This window comes from Pungitius pungitius, chromosome 5 (genome assembly GCF_949316345.1).
Source record: "Pungitius pungitius chromosome 5, fPunPun2.1, whole genome shotgun sequence".
In the NCBI taxonomy this organism is placed as follows: domain Eukaryota; kingdom Metazoa; phylum Chordata; class Actinopteri; order Perciformes; family Gasterosteidae; genus Pungitius; species Pungitius pungitius.
This window is the reverse complement of record NC_084904.1, coordinates 1,172,293-1,192,689: the sequence shown is the minus strand read 5'-3', so window position 1 is coordinate 1,192,689 and position 20,397 is coordinate 1,172,293. Positions and strand designations below refer to the sequence as shown.

The 20,397-nt window shown below is 41.9% G+C and overlaps 2 protein-coding genes across 6 annotated transcripts; one reads left to right on the top strand and one right to left on the bottom strand.

Annotated features, from left to right (window-relative positions):
- Positions 1-26: 26 nt before the first annotated feature.
- Positions 27-13,171, bottom strand: hnrnpk (heterogeneous nuclear ribonucleoprotein K). 5 transcript variants are annotated; one of them, XM_037481477.2, is made up of 17 exons: positions 13,081-13,171; positions 12,039-12,112; positions 11,762-11,928; positions 11,264-11,361; positions 10,646-10,702; positions 9,709-9,752; positions 8,209-8,281; positions 7,985-8,098; positions 7,514-7,642; positions 6,894-7,228; positions 5,543-5,590; positions 4,051-4,090; positions 3,267-3,282; positions 2,808-2,840; positions 2,617-2,684; positions 2,015-2,184; positions 27-1,138 (listed from the first exon to the last, which is right to left on the bottom strand). In XM_037481477.2, the coding sequence occupies exons 3-17, from the start codon at positions 11,817-11,819 to the stop codon at positions 1,108-1,110; spliced, it is 1,314 nt and encodes a 437-aa protein (XP_037337374.1). In that variant the 5' UTR covers positions 11,820-11,928; positions 12,039-12,112; positions 13,081-13,171; the 3' UTR covers positions 27-1,107. The 5 variants fall into 5 exon arrangements, with proteins under 5 accessions (XP_037337374.1, XP_037337373.1, XP_037337376.1 ...); XM_037481476.2 differs by having other exon boundaries at positions 27-853; XM_037481479.2 differs by having other exon boundaries at positions 27-853; positions 7,985-8,092.
- Positions 13,172-13,235: 64 nt separating this feature from the next.
- Positions 13,236-19,541, top strand: rmi1 (RMI1, RecQ mediated genome instability 1, homolog (S. cerevisiae)). The gene is made up of 9 exons (XM_037481475.2): positions 13,236-13,521; positions 13,843-14,053; positions 14,329-14,439; positions 15,147-15,296; positions 15,833-15,903; positions 16,175-16,298; positions 16,519-16,597; positions 16,743-16,932; positions 17,498-19,541. Exons 2-9 carry the CDS (start codon positions 13,892-13,894, stop codon positions 18,729-18,731), a joined length of 2,121 nt encoding a protein of 706 aa, XP_037337372.2. The 5' UTR covers positions 13,236-13,521; positions 13,843-13,891; the 3' UTR covers positions 18,732-19,541.
- The last annotated feature ends 856 nt before the right edge of the window (positions 19,542-20,397 follow it).

The following is a 20,397-nucleotide window of genomic DNA, read 5'->3' as shown; positions in this document are numbered from 1 at the left end:
TTTTCTGATAAAAAAAATGCAAATGGTTCAGTAAAAAGTGGCACCATCTTTATTCATTTTACAATGTGAGGTCTACCAGGTAGGTAGCAAACAAGTGTAGAGCACGGGAAATTGCAGGGACAAAATAGATAAGTACGTCAATGTTTGTCAAAACTTGAATAAAATGTCAAAACAAATTTCCAGCTACACGTTTTCCTTTGTGACGAGTCACTGAAAGCCATGGATATTCTTACAAATTCTTCTGTATCTGGTTTGAAACTTAAAGCATCCTTAAGTCCATTGTAAAAGATGACATTTCCCATATCTCTAAAATAAAAACAAATTGTTCAAAATTAAATCAATTGTAGCTTAAATTCTGCCGTTTGAACACAGCGCTTATGTCGTATAACTGTGTGAAGGGACCAATATAGACAAGCGAGAGCACACTTAACCCAAGTCTGCTCTCGCACACAAACACACACGCGCGCACGCACACACAAGCATACCGATACAAGTCATAAAAATTCAAACCATCAAAAAGTTAAGGTTATGTTTATTTTTGTCTGTCAGAAGACCGAAGAATATTTTGATAGTGAGTGTTAAAAAACAAAAAAGCAAAGTGTTTGCTATAAACTAATGGACCACACTCTTAAAATGCGGAACATCTACATTTCTTTTATGCACAGGAATGTTGGACATAGGTTTCATTAAAAAATACAAAAATAAATTCAAAAAAGCCACCCACAATCCAGAATAATAGTCTGAAGGGGATGTGTTGAAAAGGGGCAGAAAGGTTGAGGGAAGGGGGCAATCTGAGTCTGCTTCAATCTGATTCTCCTGGGTCTACAGCAAATGACCAGAGTACTGCTTCACACTGAAATAAAAAGAGTGGAAAAAAAATAATAAAATACACGATTTACAAGTCAATGACACTGTAAATATATAGCTATGCAACTGTAGAAGGAGGACGTCTTGGGAGGAAACGGGTGGGGAGGCAGAGCTGGAAGTGAGACCGAAAAAAAAAAAAAAGACAGGCAGGCAGAAAGTAAGAGGGGGGGGGGGGGGGGGAGAGATGTGGGAAATAAATGGCTGACAGAGCGAGGAAGAGAACGAGAAAGAGGGGTGTGGTTAGTCCTTGTGTCCAAGCAGGTGCAGCACACTGAAGAGGGAGGGAAGGAAGAGGGAGGCAGGGTTAGTTACCATGGCAACACTACACTACTCATGAGACGGCGGCGGCAGGTCTACAGCTGTATCAGCATTCGAGCTAAGCTCAGATAGTATCAACAAGGAAGTAGTGTGCATTATACATGCCTACTGGTTGCCAAGGGAGACAGAAGAGGAGGAGCCTGTGCTATTTGGCAGACTGTGATTTGTTGTCGGTTAATCTAACTAAAAACAACAAAATCACTAGTCTTCCACACAGCAGCAGCCAGGGGAAGAATCAATCCACTCCCTGCTTCACAGTGAAACGGCTTTGACGGCAAAAAGACATGTTCTCTTTTTAATTTTTTTTTTTTTAACTTCTACCAATCATATTCAAAGGACAAATATGACATTGACCCTTTTAGTAAAAATGCTATCGAGTTTGCTTATGAATTGCTTACTCATTCACAGCCATTTCATGCAAGAGGAAGGTTTGAACTAGTTGCAGGTTGCACGGGAAAAAAGGAAGGGGTTAGTGAGAAGAGAGAGCAGGCAACATAAATACATAACTCAACAAAAACTATGCCTAACTAGTATAATTACACATTTATAATCTTAACAGAATCTTTATACGTGTGCTTCAGAGTGTTCAAAGAGGTAAAGAAAGCGTCAAAAGATCAGCTTGCATGAGTTTACAAGACTGGTTGAATTCAAAGAGCTCAGGCCAGAGGCCCCATGATTGAGTCATAGGTTTTAAAAGGTTTCAACTCAAAGCATACAAGTTGGTCAGTTTCGTTGGCACAATTTCATGATATTAATGATTCAACTACAACTAGCATGCCGAATCAACACAGAATTCAGTGTAAAAACATGTGGCAGGGTCAGAACTTGCCTGTTCTGTAGAAGGTACTGTGCATTCTGGATCTGATCCTGGGTGCCAGTGATGGTGATTATTCGGTCCTCAGAACCTTCCAGGGGCTCATCGATTTTGATGGAGGCTCCTGACTCGTGGCGGATCTGTTTGATGCGCTGGCCTCCCTTACCAATGATGGAGCCAGCCAGCTGTTGGTGGGGTACAGAGAAGATAAGGAGGGGTGGGAGGAAACAAGCAAGCACAAACAGAAACATTTTAAACACTGACAATTTATGTATAACAATATAGAATACACGATATGCTCAAGAAAATTTGAAAGAGTTGAAACAATAAGGAAACATTAAAATGATTTGTGTTCCACTGAAAGACTAAGAGTCCAGGTCTAGAGGTGAATGTGTGGGATTCAATATAACATATCGGTCATGCTGCACTAACAGTGGACTATGACGAACACATGACTAAACGTAATTTATATAGAGGTTAACGAGCTGCAGATGTCATGATCACAAATGGCAATGAAGCGTTTCTTAATCCGTCCGACTGAATGCTATCGACACAAGAGTATAGTCGGTTTGGTGGCGATTTAAGGTTCGTAGGTTATGTTACAGCCAAACACTCACATCTTTAGGGATCGTCACTTGTGTGGTAATGACGGGGCCCCCCATGTCATTATAGGAGCCACGTCCTCCTAATGGCATACAAGGAAAAGAGAAAGTAGAGAACTTAAAATCAACCCTTGGCTCCCAGCCTCACCACACATAGCTCAGCAAAACATGTCCCATTATTCTAATCAATAGATGTAAAGACTCACCTGACGGGTAGCTATCCCAGGAGGAACTGTTGTCTGAGCATGAGAGAAAGCAGGCAAACTGAATATAAACGTGTCTGTGACATGTATAAACAACACACATTTGAATACTAAATTCAAACATGTAACTCATTACACATTTTGATCTAAAAGTGTTTCCATTAGTTCCATGTGAAACATTTATTGTAAACCACAATTTAAAAGATAAAATTTCCCCAAGTAAAATGTCATGCCACAGAAGTTTCAGTAAAAAACGCAATATGTTGCGGACCAAAAGCTGCAATGTCCTTCTAGCCACGTTGACACTGTACACATTAAGTCTATGAAAAACAGTCAGATTAAAATTTGACACTACTTAATGAAAATAAAAATGACTAAAAATAAAAGTGCAGACTCCTCCTGAGACAAAAGGACAACCTTAAAAACCAAATTTATATGACAGAAAAAAGGCATAGTACTTACCATATCCTCCTCCACTCTGCAAAAAGCAGATAGAAACACAAAATGGTTACACACAGTAGTCGCTTCTTTTCATCTTCCTAAACATCCCAGAGGAACGGACAGGATTATAAAAATACACGTATGGATCATACAGCAGCTCCGTCCATGCAGTAGACTTGACTAAAAGCCACCCAGCTCTCTTCCATAAGCCCGACTCCTCCTCCTCCTCTTCCTCCCTGCATGCATGCATCCCCCCTTCTCTCCTTGCATCTCCATCAGCCCCCATTTTCACCTGCTATTCAACTGCTGCTGTCACCAGGGCAACAGGCAATTCAAAAAGCTGTTGCTGAGCAACGGCAGGCAGTATCCTGCTAGCTCTCAGAGAGTGAGAGAGCAGGAGAGAGAGACCTTCCAGTCAGTCAACAAAGCTTTATTATTGCCTAGCAACCAACCACGGACACCCCCACCCCCAGCATCCTCCCTGTCTTTGCTGGAAAAACAGGCTGGCCATGAAAAGTACATAGTGAAGCGGGCATTTATATACCCCATTTTGATGGGGTATCTCTGACTGTGGTGATTACGGTCATTTGGTGGGGTGGCAAAAATAGCTTGAATGCGTGGCCAGGACTCAGGAGTGTGGGCACATGCATATGCACGAGTGACCAGCTACGGTGGCATTGTCGATACACCACTATTATCATTACAGCACAAGGGACAATCACAGCATATTGCCTAGAGCTGGGAACAACCCATGTGAAAGCCTGAGAATACTAGCACCCAAAAACTGCATGCAAGGGTCACTAACCATGTTATCGCTATAGCGGTCCGGTCTGCCTCTTCGGTCACTGTTGATGAAATGATTGGGGGGGGGGGGGGGGGGGGGGGGGGGGGGGGAAATGGGGGTGGGGCAAAAAGAAAAATTAAATGCTTAGAAAACAACAGAAAAAACTACATTCCAAGGGAAATTTCTGGTCTAGGTCAAACTGCACACACGCTGAGCAAGATTACAGTATAAACACATTTCCTCTCAGCAATCTTCCCACACAGTAACAGGAACAGCTCTGACAGTGTTATGGTGAGAGAAGTGACAGGTGGTGGTGGTGATGATCAGAGCCAAGGGCTGCCAATTCTCCTCCCCTCCCCTCCCCAAAAGAAACAGTTAAAATAAATTAATTTGCTGAAGAAAGAGCACGGATTGCATTACAAATTGGTGTTATTAGCCATACTGGCAAAAATATCAAATAAACTCATTAGCACGGTTATGTGTTTAACAAGATCACCTAACATTTTTCTACAAACCGCATCAGCCATATTTATATCAGTTTGATTAGATTTTCTCTGGAAGATGACAGCTGACACCAAACCAATGCCGTGAAACAGCGTTTCCCCCAGGGGTTATAACTTCAAGGGGGCGGACCCTGAGTGAGGGGGGGTGGGGGGGTTAGGGTTCTCTGGTGCGAGCGCCACGTGCACATGCAGACATACGTGTGCGAGCATCTGGGCGGAACAAGATTGTGCAAGGAAAAATTTTAAAAAGCGGGGCGCCCCCCTGAAATATAATGGTTGGGGAAACATTGTGTGAAATCGTCATTATGGTTTTGGGGTCCAAGACCCTTTTCTTTGAATTTTTTGGAAAACTCTTAAATGCAGTTATATGTATCATCAACTGATTTCCCATTACAAGTCAGCACGCCGTTTTGCAAAGGAGTCAAGTGACCAATGACAGCTTCACACCACCACAAATACTTTCTCTCAAATAGATAGTTGTACATTATTGTAGTTACCCACACAGTGGGAAAGGTTAATTGGGAACAGTGTAAGGGACTAAATATGCATTCACGCCAATTGAGGCTTTCTGCTAAAAATGGGTGTCTTCCAAAATATTTGAATAAAAGTGTAAAGTGTAGAGGTGGTTATGCTGAAAAAGCATGCAGCGCAAAAACACTTTTAAACTAAGCACCGCAATGTCTCACATTAAAAAGCATGCAACAATACAACATTAATGCAGGAAAATATGGAACATAAATGAACTCAATTTATACACATTTGAAATGTACATTAAAGTGGTTGCTAATCTAAATTATGCTTAACATTAGTGAAAGATCCTCACTAAGACCAAAGGTAAAATACAACAGTAGTAACCCTAACCCCACTCAATGGTCTCAATTATGATTTTGTTGAATTGTTTTTGCAGAGCAACTACCTCCATATTTGAGTAATCTAAAATCATAGAACATCAAAATGGCATGGTATAGCTGTTAGGAGGTATGGGCAAAGGTTTGGGGATAGAAACTTACTTGGACCGGTCATCTGAGCCACGGTACGAGTCATAGTAACGATCTTCTCTGTGGGAAGGATGGAGATGGGGGAAAAAAAACACACCCACATACAGAGATGAGCACATAGAATTTATGGGATGACTGAATATAAATATTTCCAGAGGGATGCCAGGTTTAACACTGGATTACATGCAGAATATTGGAGTTTAACCTCTTATTAGACAATGTAAAGAAAGTTGAGCAATTGAGCCTGACTAGAAACTAAACACCTGAAGAGGGATTAAGTTTTGTGAGATAAAACACTTACGACTCAAGAGGTTATCTCTACATCACACATTATTGTTAAGTCCCTCAGCATTTCAGTGTTGAGGGAAGCAAAGAATGCGTGCAAGCTTGTATCTCTCTGAATCCTGCTTTATCGCAATGTGTACGAAAGCTACATAGACAGAAAAAACACTATACACCAACAGGGATCAGTGACTACAAAGCATTAATGCAAATATACCGACGTGCACATTTTCACTAAATCTGCAGCAATTGGCCCTAAAACTGTATTTCACATTAAAAAATTAATATTATGTAGGGCTGCATGATTATGGCCAAAAAACAATCTTGATTAATTGGATCAATATTGTTATATTCATGGCAATATTGCATCAGACAGTGCATCTCTTTGAATCAACAAAGGACTGCTTCCGTTGAAGGAGATTCAGTGTAACGTTAGCTTTGGCCTTAATGCAGTCGTTGTACTGTGGTAAGTTAGTTGTATGGCTATGGTTATTAGTTGTTCGGGTAAAGCACATATGATTTCCCAAAAAACTGACGGAGGATGATCCTTTTTGAGGGACTATTTCCTGGCCTTCTGCTCCTTTCACCCCTGTGTAGTCTGCTCTTTGTTCTGTTGTCCCTCTCTACTCTTCTACTAACACCCGAGTCCACTGCAGACCAAACCTCTCTTTGAGGCTGCCGCTGATGATTCCTCCCACCTCATCCTCCCTCTGGTGGTTGGCTGACTGTTAGTCAAGGAAGCGCTTGATTTGATATGTAGGAGAGCGTGCACTTCAAACGTCAATATGGCAGATCATCATGCTCATTTAATTGTGGTAGCCAAAACCGTGATCGCAATTAAAATTTGATTAATTGTACAGCCCTACCATGAAACTTAAACTGTAATTAATACGCAGCTCACATGCCCGAGGAGCCGTGGGGAGGAGGATTAGTGCAGATCACTGATCAACTATTGTTCGTTACACCTCCATTTACAACCTCAATTGAGTATCGCACCTTTTAGGACTCGTGTTTGCACCTTAGTAAATTAAATAAAAAGTAGGAGAGAAAAAACTGTGGATCATTTGTGATTGTATCTTACCCTCCTCTGTGTGGGTGTCCCATAGGCATGTTGCGCCCTCGCCCGCTCCCCCTACCAACCCTACTCGGGTGGGGAGGTGGGGGAGGACCTCGGCGGGGGCTTATCTCATCATAATCCCGGCGGGAGGGAGGCATGGGTCCCCGACCCCCTCTGCTAGAGGGCATTCGGTCAAACCCACGGTCCCCACCGCTGGACCTGCCCCCACGCATGGGGAACCCTCCCATTAGCCTGCGACCGCCTCCCCTCTCCTCAAACATTACAGTGAAACCACCATATTCATACGTTTCGTCGTAGAAGTTTGGATCGTAGGGCTGTGCACGGCCCTTTATGGGAGCCTGAAAGACAAAGACACAGTGGAGATCAACTGACCTGTGCAAAAAAAAAATTGAAATGCAGTTTACAAGAGCAGTTTTTGTGGAAATAAACTATATATATTCCTAAAATAAAACCTGACTTAAATGTTTTGATGCATCTTAATACAATGTGTTCCATTTGATTGTCCTCCACGTTTTCAACACTAAATGTATTTTCAATCATAATCATATGTGGCATTTCTTCAACATGTTATACAGTATAACAATCACAAAAAAGGACTCCACACCGGTGTAAAAGGCACTCACTTCAGCGATGAGCTCCAGCATGGTCTTGATACACTCAACCACTCTCTCAGTTTTACCACCAACCAGCACAACACGATCTGTCGACTGAGGACAGCACTCCTGAAACAGCTTGATGCTGGTTTTTGTGTTCTGGAGACACATATAGAAGCACAAATAATGCTCACAGAAAGAGAAGGAGGTACTTAATGATAAAGCAGCTCATTCTACCATAGAAAAACCTTGCAGTTCACACATTAAACCACTACAGTGTGATTTTATATTAAATTTTCAATTCTATGGTATAAATGATTGAGCCAGAAGACATTAACAGTTAGAAAAACAAATAACGACCCCAAACTAATTTAACAAGAAAACATGATGGTTGTTACAACTGCAAGACTGGCAGCAACAGAAGGCTGTGTGAATATCCATGCTATATATTACTCACACAATTCAGACAAAAAAAAAGTGATTCACATCTCATTAACATACCTCTCTGAGCTCCTTGATCTTGGCTCCCTTCACACCAATGATTGAGCCAGCGAGGCTCTGATGTATCAGGAGGCGCAGCTCACAGTCAAAATCCATACCATTGTACTGCTGGTACTGAGCAAAACATTTTGCATGTTAGTACTTCCGTATGGCCAATGTTATTCCCTCAAAATAGCAAAACTTGTGTTACTTGTCCATATAAATAGGCATAAAATAGCAAGCACCTCTTCCAAGGTTGGGATAATCTTCAGCAGGATTTCTCCAACTGTCTCGATGTCGGCACTGATGCTCAGGATGCTTCATAATTCACAAACGAGGACAGGGTTGGGGTTGCCACAAGACATCCCATGGAGGAAGGGAACAACATTTGAGATTAGAGAATTCATAACATATCCTTCTATGCCATAAAAAATTGAAACCCATTGAACCAAGTCACTACTAAAACTAACACAGCTATACCAACTGTTGCGATCTTGTTTTCTAAACTTGGTCATGGTCAAATAAAATTGTTCCCGAGAAAGGGAGAAAAGAGACAAAATAAAAACAGGACCCAAAGAAAAGTGACTGCATTTGGTGACCACTGAAAGGGCGAGACGGGGGGGGGGGGGGGGCGGGGTGGTAAATCTGAGGGGGATCTGGCAGGAAAAAGCACCAAGGTGCAAAACAGAACTCTATAGTCCTAAAGCATACCTGGGTGGATGCACACCACAAAGAACCCTCCAATAAAGTGCCTAACACATTGGTGAAGGATTAGGGAAGACTGGAACCAATGAATCCTCTCTTCTTTAAAAAAAAAAAATATCAGAGCATGCCATCTTTAACTAATGACCTGGATAACGACTTATTACATTAAATTTGATGCTCCATTCTATGACAAATGTCATATATATATATCATTTTGTTGTTTGCACCCACCTAGTTAAATATTAAAATAAACAATGAATTTACTGATCAAGAGAACTAAAGCACAAGTTTGTACATGAAAGTAGAATGGTAGGGAGAGCAACAGAGCAGATTATACCATGAAAAAGTTTGCCACCGCTATTTTAAAGGGGATGGAGAAGCAATCAACGTAATGCCAAAGAATGCATGGATGAGTGGGACAGAGATAATCTGTACGTTCAAAGGCTTCAGTAGTCAATAACAAAATTAAGATGAAACTGAAGACAGGAAAGGAAAAACACATACAGACACAACACTTGGTCCTAGCTTGCATTTTGCACTTCAGACTGGATGGACAATAAAGGGTCTATCAGTAAATGTATAGTATCTCAAGGAAAGAATGGGATGATGCGAGAAGCAGGTAGTAACGGAAAACAAGAACACCAGCATATCCACTCTGGGGGGCAGGGGGGTGAAAACGCAAAGATAGTGAAGGATAATCATCAGTGAAAATATAATTCAAACTAAAAAGCAGACCTATTGCAGAGATTAAAGCAAAGTTTTAGAAAAATACAGGAAGATTGCGGAAAAACCCTGACAACACCATCCTACTTTTCTCTTAATGTTGAAGTGACGTTAAAAATGGCATATAACAGGATCTCGACATGGCTTTTACAGGCAGATTTGGACATGAACGCATTTTGACAGGCTAAAATACTAAGAGAACAGGTAGGTTAAAATACAGTGACTTGACAGAGGCAGGATGACTATTTATTATTTCATCTCTTCTTGTTTGTTTGACCTGTAGTCAGGCAGTGAGAGGGAGGAGCTTAGGGACATACCGCTCAGGCCCACTGCTGTCTGGGACTGACACACTGGCATTGTACTGGGCGTGGAATGGGCAGGGGCCAGGGCCATTCGAGCACAGATGTCAATCAAGTAAGGCGCCCATTTAGGGACAGGGCACGATTATGGACAGGGCCAACCAGGGTGTCAGGTGGGCGGGCGCAGGAGGGGCCATCCAGAACATGGGCAACAGAGGAGGAAGTGGGCAAAAGTCAACAGTAAAATAATAAACAAGGGAGAGGGAAGAGGGAAGAGGAATACATTTTTAATATACAGGCTCTACACTGTTGAAACGTGACTTAAATTTAATTCTCTCAGAGAGGTTTGTCAAAGAGAGAAAAGGAGAAAATGTGACATTGGAAAATGGGTAATGGCATATTAAGAACATGATACGTTCAATGTTGGGGAATAGACCAGAGACAGTGAGAGAGGGGAAAGAGCAAATTGTCGAGGGCTAGAGAAAGAGGCAATGACATTGAATGATTTAATATTGGTCTGGGTGCCTTATTAGCTGGGGTGTCAGGTGACCTCGTGAACACCGCACTGTGCCAATAATGTTAGATTAACAAGAGCATCAGTGTTGCCACAATGGCGTTGTTAAATAATCAAGATTGGAAAAGCAAACCGACATGAAATTGGGCTTTTGTGGCGAGTTTAGCTGAGGTAATCACATAATTTTCATCATTCAAATGGTTTCAGTAAACTAATATCAATCCAGCCCTGAGCTAACCACACCCCATATGAACACAGAATAAAATATTGCCAATTACCAAAGCAAGATTTTAAACAGTAATCCCCTTTAAATGATTGTCAAAAAATAACTGCTGTCAAATAGAGGGTATGCTGTGTATGTTGTGAGGTTGAACACCAGTGAAGGGGGAAAAAACGGGGAATAAAAATTCTGGCTGTATGATATGTATAAAATATACTCACGTCTGTACGCAGCGCTTTGATGTTTTTGCCAGCCTTCCCAATCACAGCTCCTGCATTCTGAAAAAACAGATCACACTTAATATCTGGCTGTAGTGCGGCAGAGCGACACGTGGTAAAAGATATCTCCCCCCCCCTCGGTATTGGCATGGCAGCTGTCTTCAGCTCTTTAAACAACTGTTGGCTCTATAGAATCCATGATGGCATTATAACTATGTTATATGCACTAAAGACATTTTTGTCCTCTGTACTAGCCACGAGTGTACCCATTGAAGTGCAAGGCTTGTATATTGCAGCAATAAACAAGCACATAGTGCATTACAAAAAACTAGAATATTGCAACTTTATGTTAAGTGTTTCTTTGTTAAAACGCCTGGATAGCAGTCATTCCCGTAAAATGCTCATTCTGCCTAAACCAGTTCTCAAACTCACAACCAGTGGCAAGTCACCATCTTGGTAAATACGATGAAAACCCTACAATGACCTGAAGAGCCTTAATACAAGGGCAGATATTAATTATTAGAATAATTTAGAAATATCAGAATAATTAAAAATAATTAAAAAAGTAGGGATGGGGTAGGGATACAGGTTCATTGTCAAATGAAAGACCAACTTATTTACTTTGCTCTGCAGGAGGATGCGGAGCTCAACCATCTCGTCAGAGTTCCTGGAGCGCTTGAATGATTTCTCCTCATCTCCATCTTCAGCAGGGCGCTTACCTGGCAGAGGGAGACATAAAACACACGATGCATACACAACCCTCCACTAGATCAAATTAAATAAATGAAAAGGGAAGAACTTAAAAACAACTATGTTTTCATACCATAAAACCATAACTTGTGTAAATCTCAGAATGACAAATATTTAGAATTTTGGGAGAGGAAACGCACAAATATAAATATATATATGTGTATAGCAGATTAACGATTGTAAATACATTTCCGGACATCAAACTCTAAAAGGAATACCACGTGAAAAATCGTAATCAAAGAACTTGACCTACACATTTCAGATGTGATTAAAAAAAGATTAAAATAAAATTATAATTATAAAATAATGTCAATAAACTAGAGCATTCTGACCACAGATTCTAAAATGTAAAGAAGCCAGGTTGTATACCGTTTGTCTCGGTGTTGCCGAATGAAGCATCGTCTTGCTGCTCAATTTCTGTCTCCATGGTCTTCTGAGGGTGGAGGAGCTGGGATGAGCAACACGGTCTGGGGAACAGGCAACAGCGACGGCAGAGAGAGGGATGCGGAAAACTGGCCCCCGTGAGCTGTGGAGGTCTGTCAACATCGTGAAAAGAAGAAAAGGAAATAAGTAAATTCAAGCTAGAGAGCAAGTCAAGAGCATGGGATGAGATGGGGAGAAAAACTGTCGGAAAAGCAGCACTCACCGATATTTATAAGAGGAACAAGGGCGTGTTGATAGGCGGAACTAAATAAGCAAGGACCAAACAGCTGCTGTGACCTGTCGGGGAGGGAGAGGCTAGTTGAAATACAATGTGAATAAAAAGGTCTCAGAGGTAGCAACGGCACCAATTATAATATAACACATTTTATTCCATTTCTAGATTTGGAATCTATTTCCTAGATCACATTGATATTCATGTTCACACATTTTTCAGGTCAGCTAGGTTTAATAAAACCAATCCACTGAGCATTACAACCTAACCTTATTGGAAGGGACAGCGTTATCGTGATGTGATCAGTTAGGGTATCGCTACATTGATTTGGTGGAGAAGAATGCTTTTGGATTGTTTTGGGGATATCGGCAGTTGGGCAAAACAGTCCGTAACGAACGAACAGTGTTACCGCGAACGTAAAATTCGTAAAACAAGAATAGACTTAATAGACAAAAACTGCGGATGTTCTATTAGAAGAAAGGTGCTAGGTATTTTATAGCCCAGAATTGAAGCACAATTTATGAGCAGTAATTCTAAGTGCTGTCATTGTAGAATTTGGAAGTGTGCTAACCTAACATTAGCTAACGTTACCTGGGTTGCTAGCCAAATAGCCTGGGTTAGCTACGAGCTTCGTCGTGTAACGTTAGGTCTGAACCGACGTTAACCCAAAACAGGTTGTTCGTAAGCTCTTTTCAGCCATTTTACCAGTTGCATAGTAGGCAAGACGTTGTGATGTGTCAATGCTCTAGCAAGAGTAGATTGATGCAACATTAGCTGTTAATCAATACAAAGACCAGTCCTAACCACTCTAGCTAGCGACTAGCTAATTTCGCCATGTTGCCATCATTTCCGATGGGCACAAGGGGAGCTAACGTTAGCCAGGGCGTCTAATTGTACAGCGTTGCACCATAAACACAAAACGGAACAAAGTAATTCCCGAAGAAGTATTTATTTTTAAATTACCGGAGTACTCAAACTACATTAAGGACCCATGTGGAATAGAAACACTGTGAATTATCGTCAAAACACAAACCTGCAGTGCAACACCTCACTCGTTCCCTTCCTTCTCTACCGAACCTAGAAATGTACGCATTTAGCTAAAGAGCGCCGATTGGTTGAACGGGGAGTAAATCAAACTGGGGGGAGTCGCCATTGGCTAGAGGAGACGTCCATCGCAAGAGCAGAGGCGTTTCCAACATGAAGCTATAATCTCTATTTCCGGGTGCATGTCGCTCAAGTTATTTCTGTGTATACGGTATGATGATCTGAAAACCTTATATATTAAGTTCTGTCTCTCTAAGTACTAGAGAGGCACAGTTGTGTAACAACAGTAGTTTTATATAATAGGCTTGCTCACTTTAATACGGTTGTACCGACTCAGAGCTCAGGCATAGTTGCGGCCACATTGGTCAACTTTGGCGCCTTGGCTTTTTTCCACAACAGTCCGGGATGAGGCTGCCTCCATGACTCTCAGGTACCTTCTACTATGACTTAGATATGTTCGAATATTAATTAGTCAATCTTTTTATTTTTGTGTTGCATGCTATTCCTGTCTGCATCAGGCGTGACCACACAGTAAAAACAGCACACAGTTATAAACCAATCTCTCCGGTCACCACAGAGAGATTTGGTGTCAAGTTGATACAGAGAGTTGATGATCCTTTATAACATAAAACTACCTTTAAGCCCATGCAATTCCAATAGATTAAATTACATTTAACATTTGAACCAGTACGTTAACAGAGTTAAGCGATTCAAGTTAAAAAGCAATAACGGATATGTCATACAATAACAGGTAACGTTGGAGAAAATATCACTAAGTCTAATACAAACGAAGGGCGAGGATGGCCCCAGAGGGCCAGGCCGTGGTGCATTCTACTCAAGCCTGGCTGCAGTCCTCCTGGCACATAAAGGTGCCGTTTGCCTGGCTGGAAGCCTGTGTTGAGTGGCTGCAGGAAGAAGGAGGAGGAGCAGGTCATCTATCGCAGCAACAAATCAACCAACAGGTAAGCAGGATGCATGAATACGCCTGTGTCCACATGTGTGTGGCTTGCATCGGATGGGAAATGAGTTGTGATTGGCAAAAATGGGTGATTGTGTAGTGAAAGAACTGCTCCTGGTCTGACCAATCCGGGTTTCTGTGGCCACATGCTGACAGCAGAGTAATTCATTTGTTTTAAAAAGCATGTTTCACTGTACTGTATTTGTTACAGTGGGTAATACACTCACTGTGAACTTGACAGTGTAAACGCTCATGTGCCTGCATGATGTGACATTTTAGGTGCTGGACCAGTGGTTGTTGACAGACCTCAGGGACCTAAGCTACCCTGTTCTACCTGAAGGACTCGCTCAGGCCCAGAAGACTGAACTCAACGGGACCTTCTGTGTCCAGGTACAGGCTTGTTGATTGTACATTTCCTCCTGTTGGTTTGCAACTTCAGGTGGTGGTGGGGGGTGGTGTAGTTTGTCCGCTAACTAAAACTAAGAGGTCTAAACAGCTTGTTGGGGACAATATATACAGCTGCAGCACAACGCAGGTGGGAAGGAGGTTAAAATACAATTAACACCTATAACAAAAATAAACAAAAATCATGTTAATGTGTAAATGGAAATCTACATTGAACAAATAAATGATCAGAATATTCCCCATAGTTTAATGGAGCTGACGGGTCATAATACGCTTATTGAAGTTTGTGATTGCGTTACATCGTGAATCAGATGTGGTTGATGGCCATTTTTCCACTCTAAATTATTACCATTATTATGATGCACAAAACATTATTATTCAATACAAATAAAATTGACACAGCAGAAATAATGCTATTGTGTGGTAAAGAGGATTGAAATACAATAGAATCCATATTATAACAAATCACTGAATTTCAGTTTTCCATTTGGAAACCCTGAGACTGAGTAATTCATTGAAAAGGAGTTGCATGGCTTTTAAGATGGGAGCAGCTGAGATGTTTCTCATAAATATGACTCGAAATTATCTCGTGCAATATGTAAAAATTGTCTTTTAGATTTTTTTATTTAAAAAGAAAAGAAATTCATATGCCGGGTAGAGGCAACGTGATCAAAGGTGCCACTCTGTTTTAGGTTGACTCATTACTGGACATCAGTCAGCCTGCGTACAGTCAGATGCAGAAATGGAGGGGCTCAGATTGTGCCAACGATGAGGTGTCAGCTGTCACACAGTTCACCCAGAGGCCCTGGGAAGCCCGACCATCCCGGATGCTACTGCTGCAGGTCAGATTCATGTATGAAAGAATGAACGATTATTTTGGTTATAAAAGACAATCTCAGTAGTTTTAAAGCAAAATTATCTTGCAAGACTTTTATGCATCTTAAATGAGCATTGAGTGACTAGAGGGTCATTTTCATTTTAAATGCAATGTGCACGATTGTGCTCAATCAACTATACAGCTACATTGTATAATCAGACTTTATATGCGTTTGCTTGGGTAGAACAATGTAGCATTCTGCTTTTCTTCCTAACTGAATAAGAGTGGACCGATCGTAGGGAACCTATGAAAGAGTAAATTGCTTGAATATAAAGCGCGCACCGTCTGTAATTTTCACCTTTAAGTAATACACTTGTCACTGCTCTAATGTTTCTCAAGAATACTGCTGGTGTTGCCTGGAAACGTTACATTGGCTTTTTTTTCTTTTCTTTGACTTTTTCTGAGACCTTAAGTCTCTCAAGTCCATGAGTCTGGAGATTGAAGCACAATGACTTCGCTGTTAGGCCTTTCCTGCTCAAATGCACCGTCTCTGTTGAACAGGTGACAGATGGAGTCCAGAGCTTGGAGGCCATGGAGTATCGGCCTGTGCCCGCACTCAGCACCGCTCTAAGGTTAAGAATCAACCTGTTAAACATTAAACCATGTCTTATTTTTCTTTATTTTTTGTTGTTGTTTTTTTAATACATCTTTCCAGCAACTATCTCCATTTAAAAAACAAACAGTATGTTACCTTACTAAATTATATAGAGTGAATACTTTAAATTAATGAAAATATTGCCGCTACATTGCTGAAAATAAAGAAAAAAAAAGAGTGATTTAGCTAGCATTTTTGTGCCATATTTTAAGTGTTGAGTTTGAATTGTTGACTCTTCGAACCCTCAGACCTGGAGTGAAGCTGCAGTTGCAAGGGCAGATGGTCTGCAGGCTCGGGATGCTTCTCTTGGGGCCGCCCAACATCAAGGTTCTGGGTGGGGAAGTGGAGGATCTGGTGGAGAGGAATAACCAGGTGCACTGTGTTTGTTTGTTGTCCTAGAAAGCAGATTAAATTATGTTTTTATTGTTTGTGAATACTATTGAATCAGTCACCTTGTGATACATATTTTTGTTAAAACTAGTTGTTGTGGGCCAGATACTGTTAACAGTCTGTAAAGCGAAGATAAATATTTAAACATACAGTAGCGTGCAATGATGGATACGGGTTAAGATGCATATTTCCACTCTGACAGGGGAAGGTGCTGTGTCGGACACTGGGACTCCCCGAGGAGCAGCAAGAGACGGGAGAGGCGCAACGCGCAGCACTACAAGGTGAATTTAAATGCGTTTCAACAATTTTTGGTTTTATGCAAAATGTAGCCGGTTTTCTAAAGGAAAATGGAAGCCTTAATTCTTATTTTAAGCTTTTCGAATTGAACACAATCCCATTGTTGTGCCCTGTCTGTTTTCTCTGCAGGAAACCAGGAAGTGGAGGACCTGGGGATTGATGATGCAGAGTTGTTGGCCAGTCTGGATGCTCAGGAGCAGGTGGAGAGGATTCAGGAGGGAACCGTCCCAGACAGCGGCTACGGGAGGCTCAGTGCGACCTCCACTCAGTCTTCGAGAAGCTACTCTATCAGGAGCTTTGTCTCAACCGATTCATCCAGGTGGGTTGTTAGCGTTGACATTTCAATGCCGGAAAATCCTCGCTGTTCACCGCCGAGCAAATATACCTTGACATTTTGAAAATTTAGCATAATGCTTATCTTCAGAAAACATCTCAGTATTTATCTTTTCACTTTCACTTGGTGAAGCTTTTACCACTTACTGATTGTGCTTCCTATAGACAAACATATTTTATATATAATTTCTGCTGTCTATTGATCACCGATTTCCTGCACACTCGGAGACAAATTAATCTAAATGACCACATAATTTGATCATTTTGATTTGAACCACAAAGGAAGGATGTTCACTACTTAACATCATTTAAAAAACAACTTAGTTTTATATCATTGTAAATTGCACCAACTTCAGACAAAATAAGACTCTACAGTTTGGTGTAAAATGAGACCTATCTTATATCTTTTTTTCTTTATCTTGTAGAATCTAGTGTAAAATAATATTTTTTTAATTACACAAACTAAAACCAAATGTTTGGGTAATACCTCTGGCTCAGTATTGTTAAATGAACGTTAATTTCACTCTGTTGTTTTGGCCGTTTTCTTGCAGAAATGAAGCTTCTGCCGGCTCTTACAGAAGTGGTTCAGCCCAGAGTACCAGAGGTGGTCCGGTCCGAGGTCCGAGCCCCGGCAGTGAACAAGGGGATCCCGACCTCTCAATCCAACGGCAGGTCTCCGATCGTCGTAACATGCCATTGGATGACTTTCCCGATGAAGACTTTGACAATCTTCCTCTGGATGAGTTGGACAGTGCCATCTTTCAACTAGGCAACAATGTTGCCACGCAATCTGTCAGCAGTCACAGAATCACACCACAGAGCAGCGACAGAATAACAGGGAACCCTAACAGGGTAACAGAAGCCAACACTGCTCAGTTTGAGCAACGCTCTTTGAGTGACTCTGGGTCTCGGCTTGGTCCTGGCAACTCCGGATCCACCACACAAAAACGAGATGGCTGTATTAAAGCAGCCGCAGAGCCGGCGTTTTCCCCTGCACCGGCGTTGCAGCCATCACATGGGTTGGGCGTTGCTGCTATTGACGAGAGTGACTTCATGGATGACGAAATGGACCGCTTTCTCGCAGAGGTCGAGACCGGGTGGGCCGGTGATTCGAATCAGTTTTCTGTTCCACAAGGGCCAAGCACAGACCGAGATAGCTTTTCCCCCCAAACAGACACTCCAGGTTCCAGTCACACGCTTACCGGCGACTCATCAAGAAGTGCAACGGGAAGGTTTCAATTTGAGAGCTCGCGCAACGCTCCTCAGGGGCAGAATTCCGATCCAGACGGTGCGGAATCTGCTCAGACAGGCCGGGAGAGTGACAGCTCGGCCCCGGCTCTCACTCTGACATCTCCACCTTTTACGTATTTGTGCCTGCTCGAGGAGATGGCGTCCAAACCACGACCTCACACCCCGGAGATCCGAGTCAAAGCTTTCATTGTGACCCTGGTGGGGAAACTGAGCAGCAACAATGGCCGCTGGCGCATCGGCGCCACGATATCCGACGGAACGGGCTACCTGGACGTGGAGCTGTCCGACGGGGTCTTGACGGGCCTGCTCGGCTTCTCGGTGGCGGAAAAGGTGTCTCTGAAGCGCGACCCAGCCCGGAGAGGTGAGCTGGACGGCGGGATGAGGAGGTGTCAGGAAGGGCTGGTGGACATGTGCTGTGTTATGACCATCGCGTTTGAACCAGACGGCGGAAAAGCTGTGGTGACCCAGACGGACCCCGTCGACGAGAAAATGTTCCAGGAGCTCGAGCAGAGGCTGAAAGATGACAGGAAATAGCCACAGGAGCCGTTGAGGGGAAGTGGGCGATAATGAGAAAATTACAGGCAGGAGAAGTAAGTTGCCTTTAAGCAGAGATGGAAAATTACAACTATAAGCATTGCCTTTTCTCTTTTCTTTTTTTTTGAATTTGGCGATCAATCTGCCCTTCTGCTTTAGATTTGGAGGGAAGAATGTGTAAACTGGATGTCTAATGATCAGCAGGCAGTGTGTTGCAATGCATCCCATCTGCTATATGTGAATTTGACATTCTGTCATTTGTCATTAGAGGATTTCATTCATCATTTCATTCATATTCATATTCATAGAGCTATTTTCTGCTTGATATGCACAGCATCCCTCTAGCAAAGTAAACAGATTTCTAATATCTACACTTTCATTCATCGACATAGGGGTTCAAACTTTTTAATGTTCCACTGTTACACATTAAAAACAATGTGAAGAGTGGCGCATGAGAGACGGAACCGGGTAGAAAATAATTCGTACAGTGATTGTTGTAATGAATTGCCGGCCTTTGCATTCATTTGGTACATCCATTACTTCTGACTGAAAAATGATTTAACATCCAAGGGCAGCTCGGGTCTTTAATAAACTGCCCCAGAGGAGATGAGAGGAAAGGGGAATAAAGCAGAAACCATGATTTCTGATTATTTTTCTTCATTATAGATCCTCATCTGTTTTGGTTTTTAATGAATAAACCCTAAATAGGATGCCTTGCCTGTATTTACTATGTTTGGAAATAAAAGTGTTCTGATGGTTTTACATTTTTCTCCTACATTATAACTAATAAAACATGCTTGAAATAACAGATGCCGCACATTTTATATTTCCTTTTGTCCTCATCTATAATATATTCCTCCAGGATATCTATAAATGAAACAGCCAGACCTAGTAGGGATTCATTTGGTTTGTAATAGCTTTATTAAATGCACATTTGCGATATGTACTGTTTAAGCACACATAACTAATTCATTGTAGCCTTGCCATTATCTCTTCTCATAGCTCCTCAAACGTGTCAGAAACCACTCTTTAAGATGAAACATCTAAACAATTTGTAATCAAATTGATGTGTGTCTTATCTTCCTTCAGACAGTACAATTGGGTGTCAGAATCTCACAATTTCCTCAACGGTAAAATTAGCACACACAGGACACAAATAAGAAAGGGATGAAAGAGTGGATGCTATATCTACATGTGTGCTTACTTTGTGTGTGTGTGTGTGTGTGTGTGTCTGGGCTCATGCATGTTTGTTATTGTGTTAAAGCCCCGTGTGCACTTTTATTCAGGTAGCCGGTCTCTGTTCATTAAGGGCTAATCCGGTTGAGCGTGTAAATTAGGGCCCTGCTATGCATGTCGATAACCTGTTATGTGCTAATGAGGCCTGATACATTAAGGGGGGGGGCACAGCAGCCCATCGGGAGATAGAAGTGGAATAAATATTGAGTGATTGAGTAAATGAAACAAAAGGAGAGTGTTGCCACAGTGATCCTGCAGTCAAACCTCGCTATATGCATAAAGTGGTCATTAACAACAGGGCTATATGGTGTGGACCCTGGAGCGGGTTTTCAACTAAAACATATTTATGAGGAAATACATTTCTTGAATAGGTACTACATTAAAGGGCTGTTAACAAGTTGAGTTTCCTCAGCACAAATTGTGTTCAAGG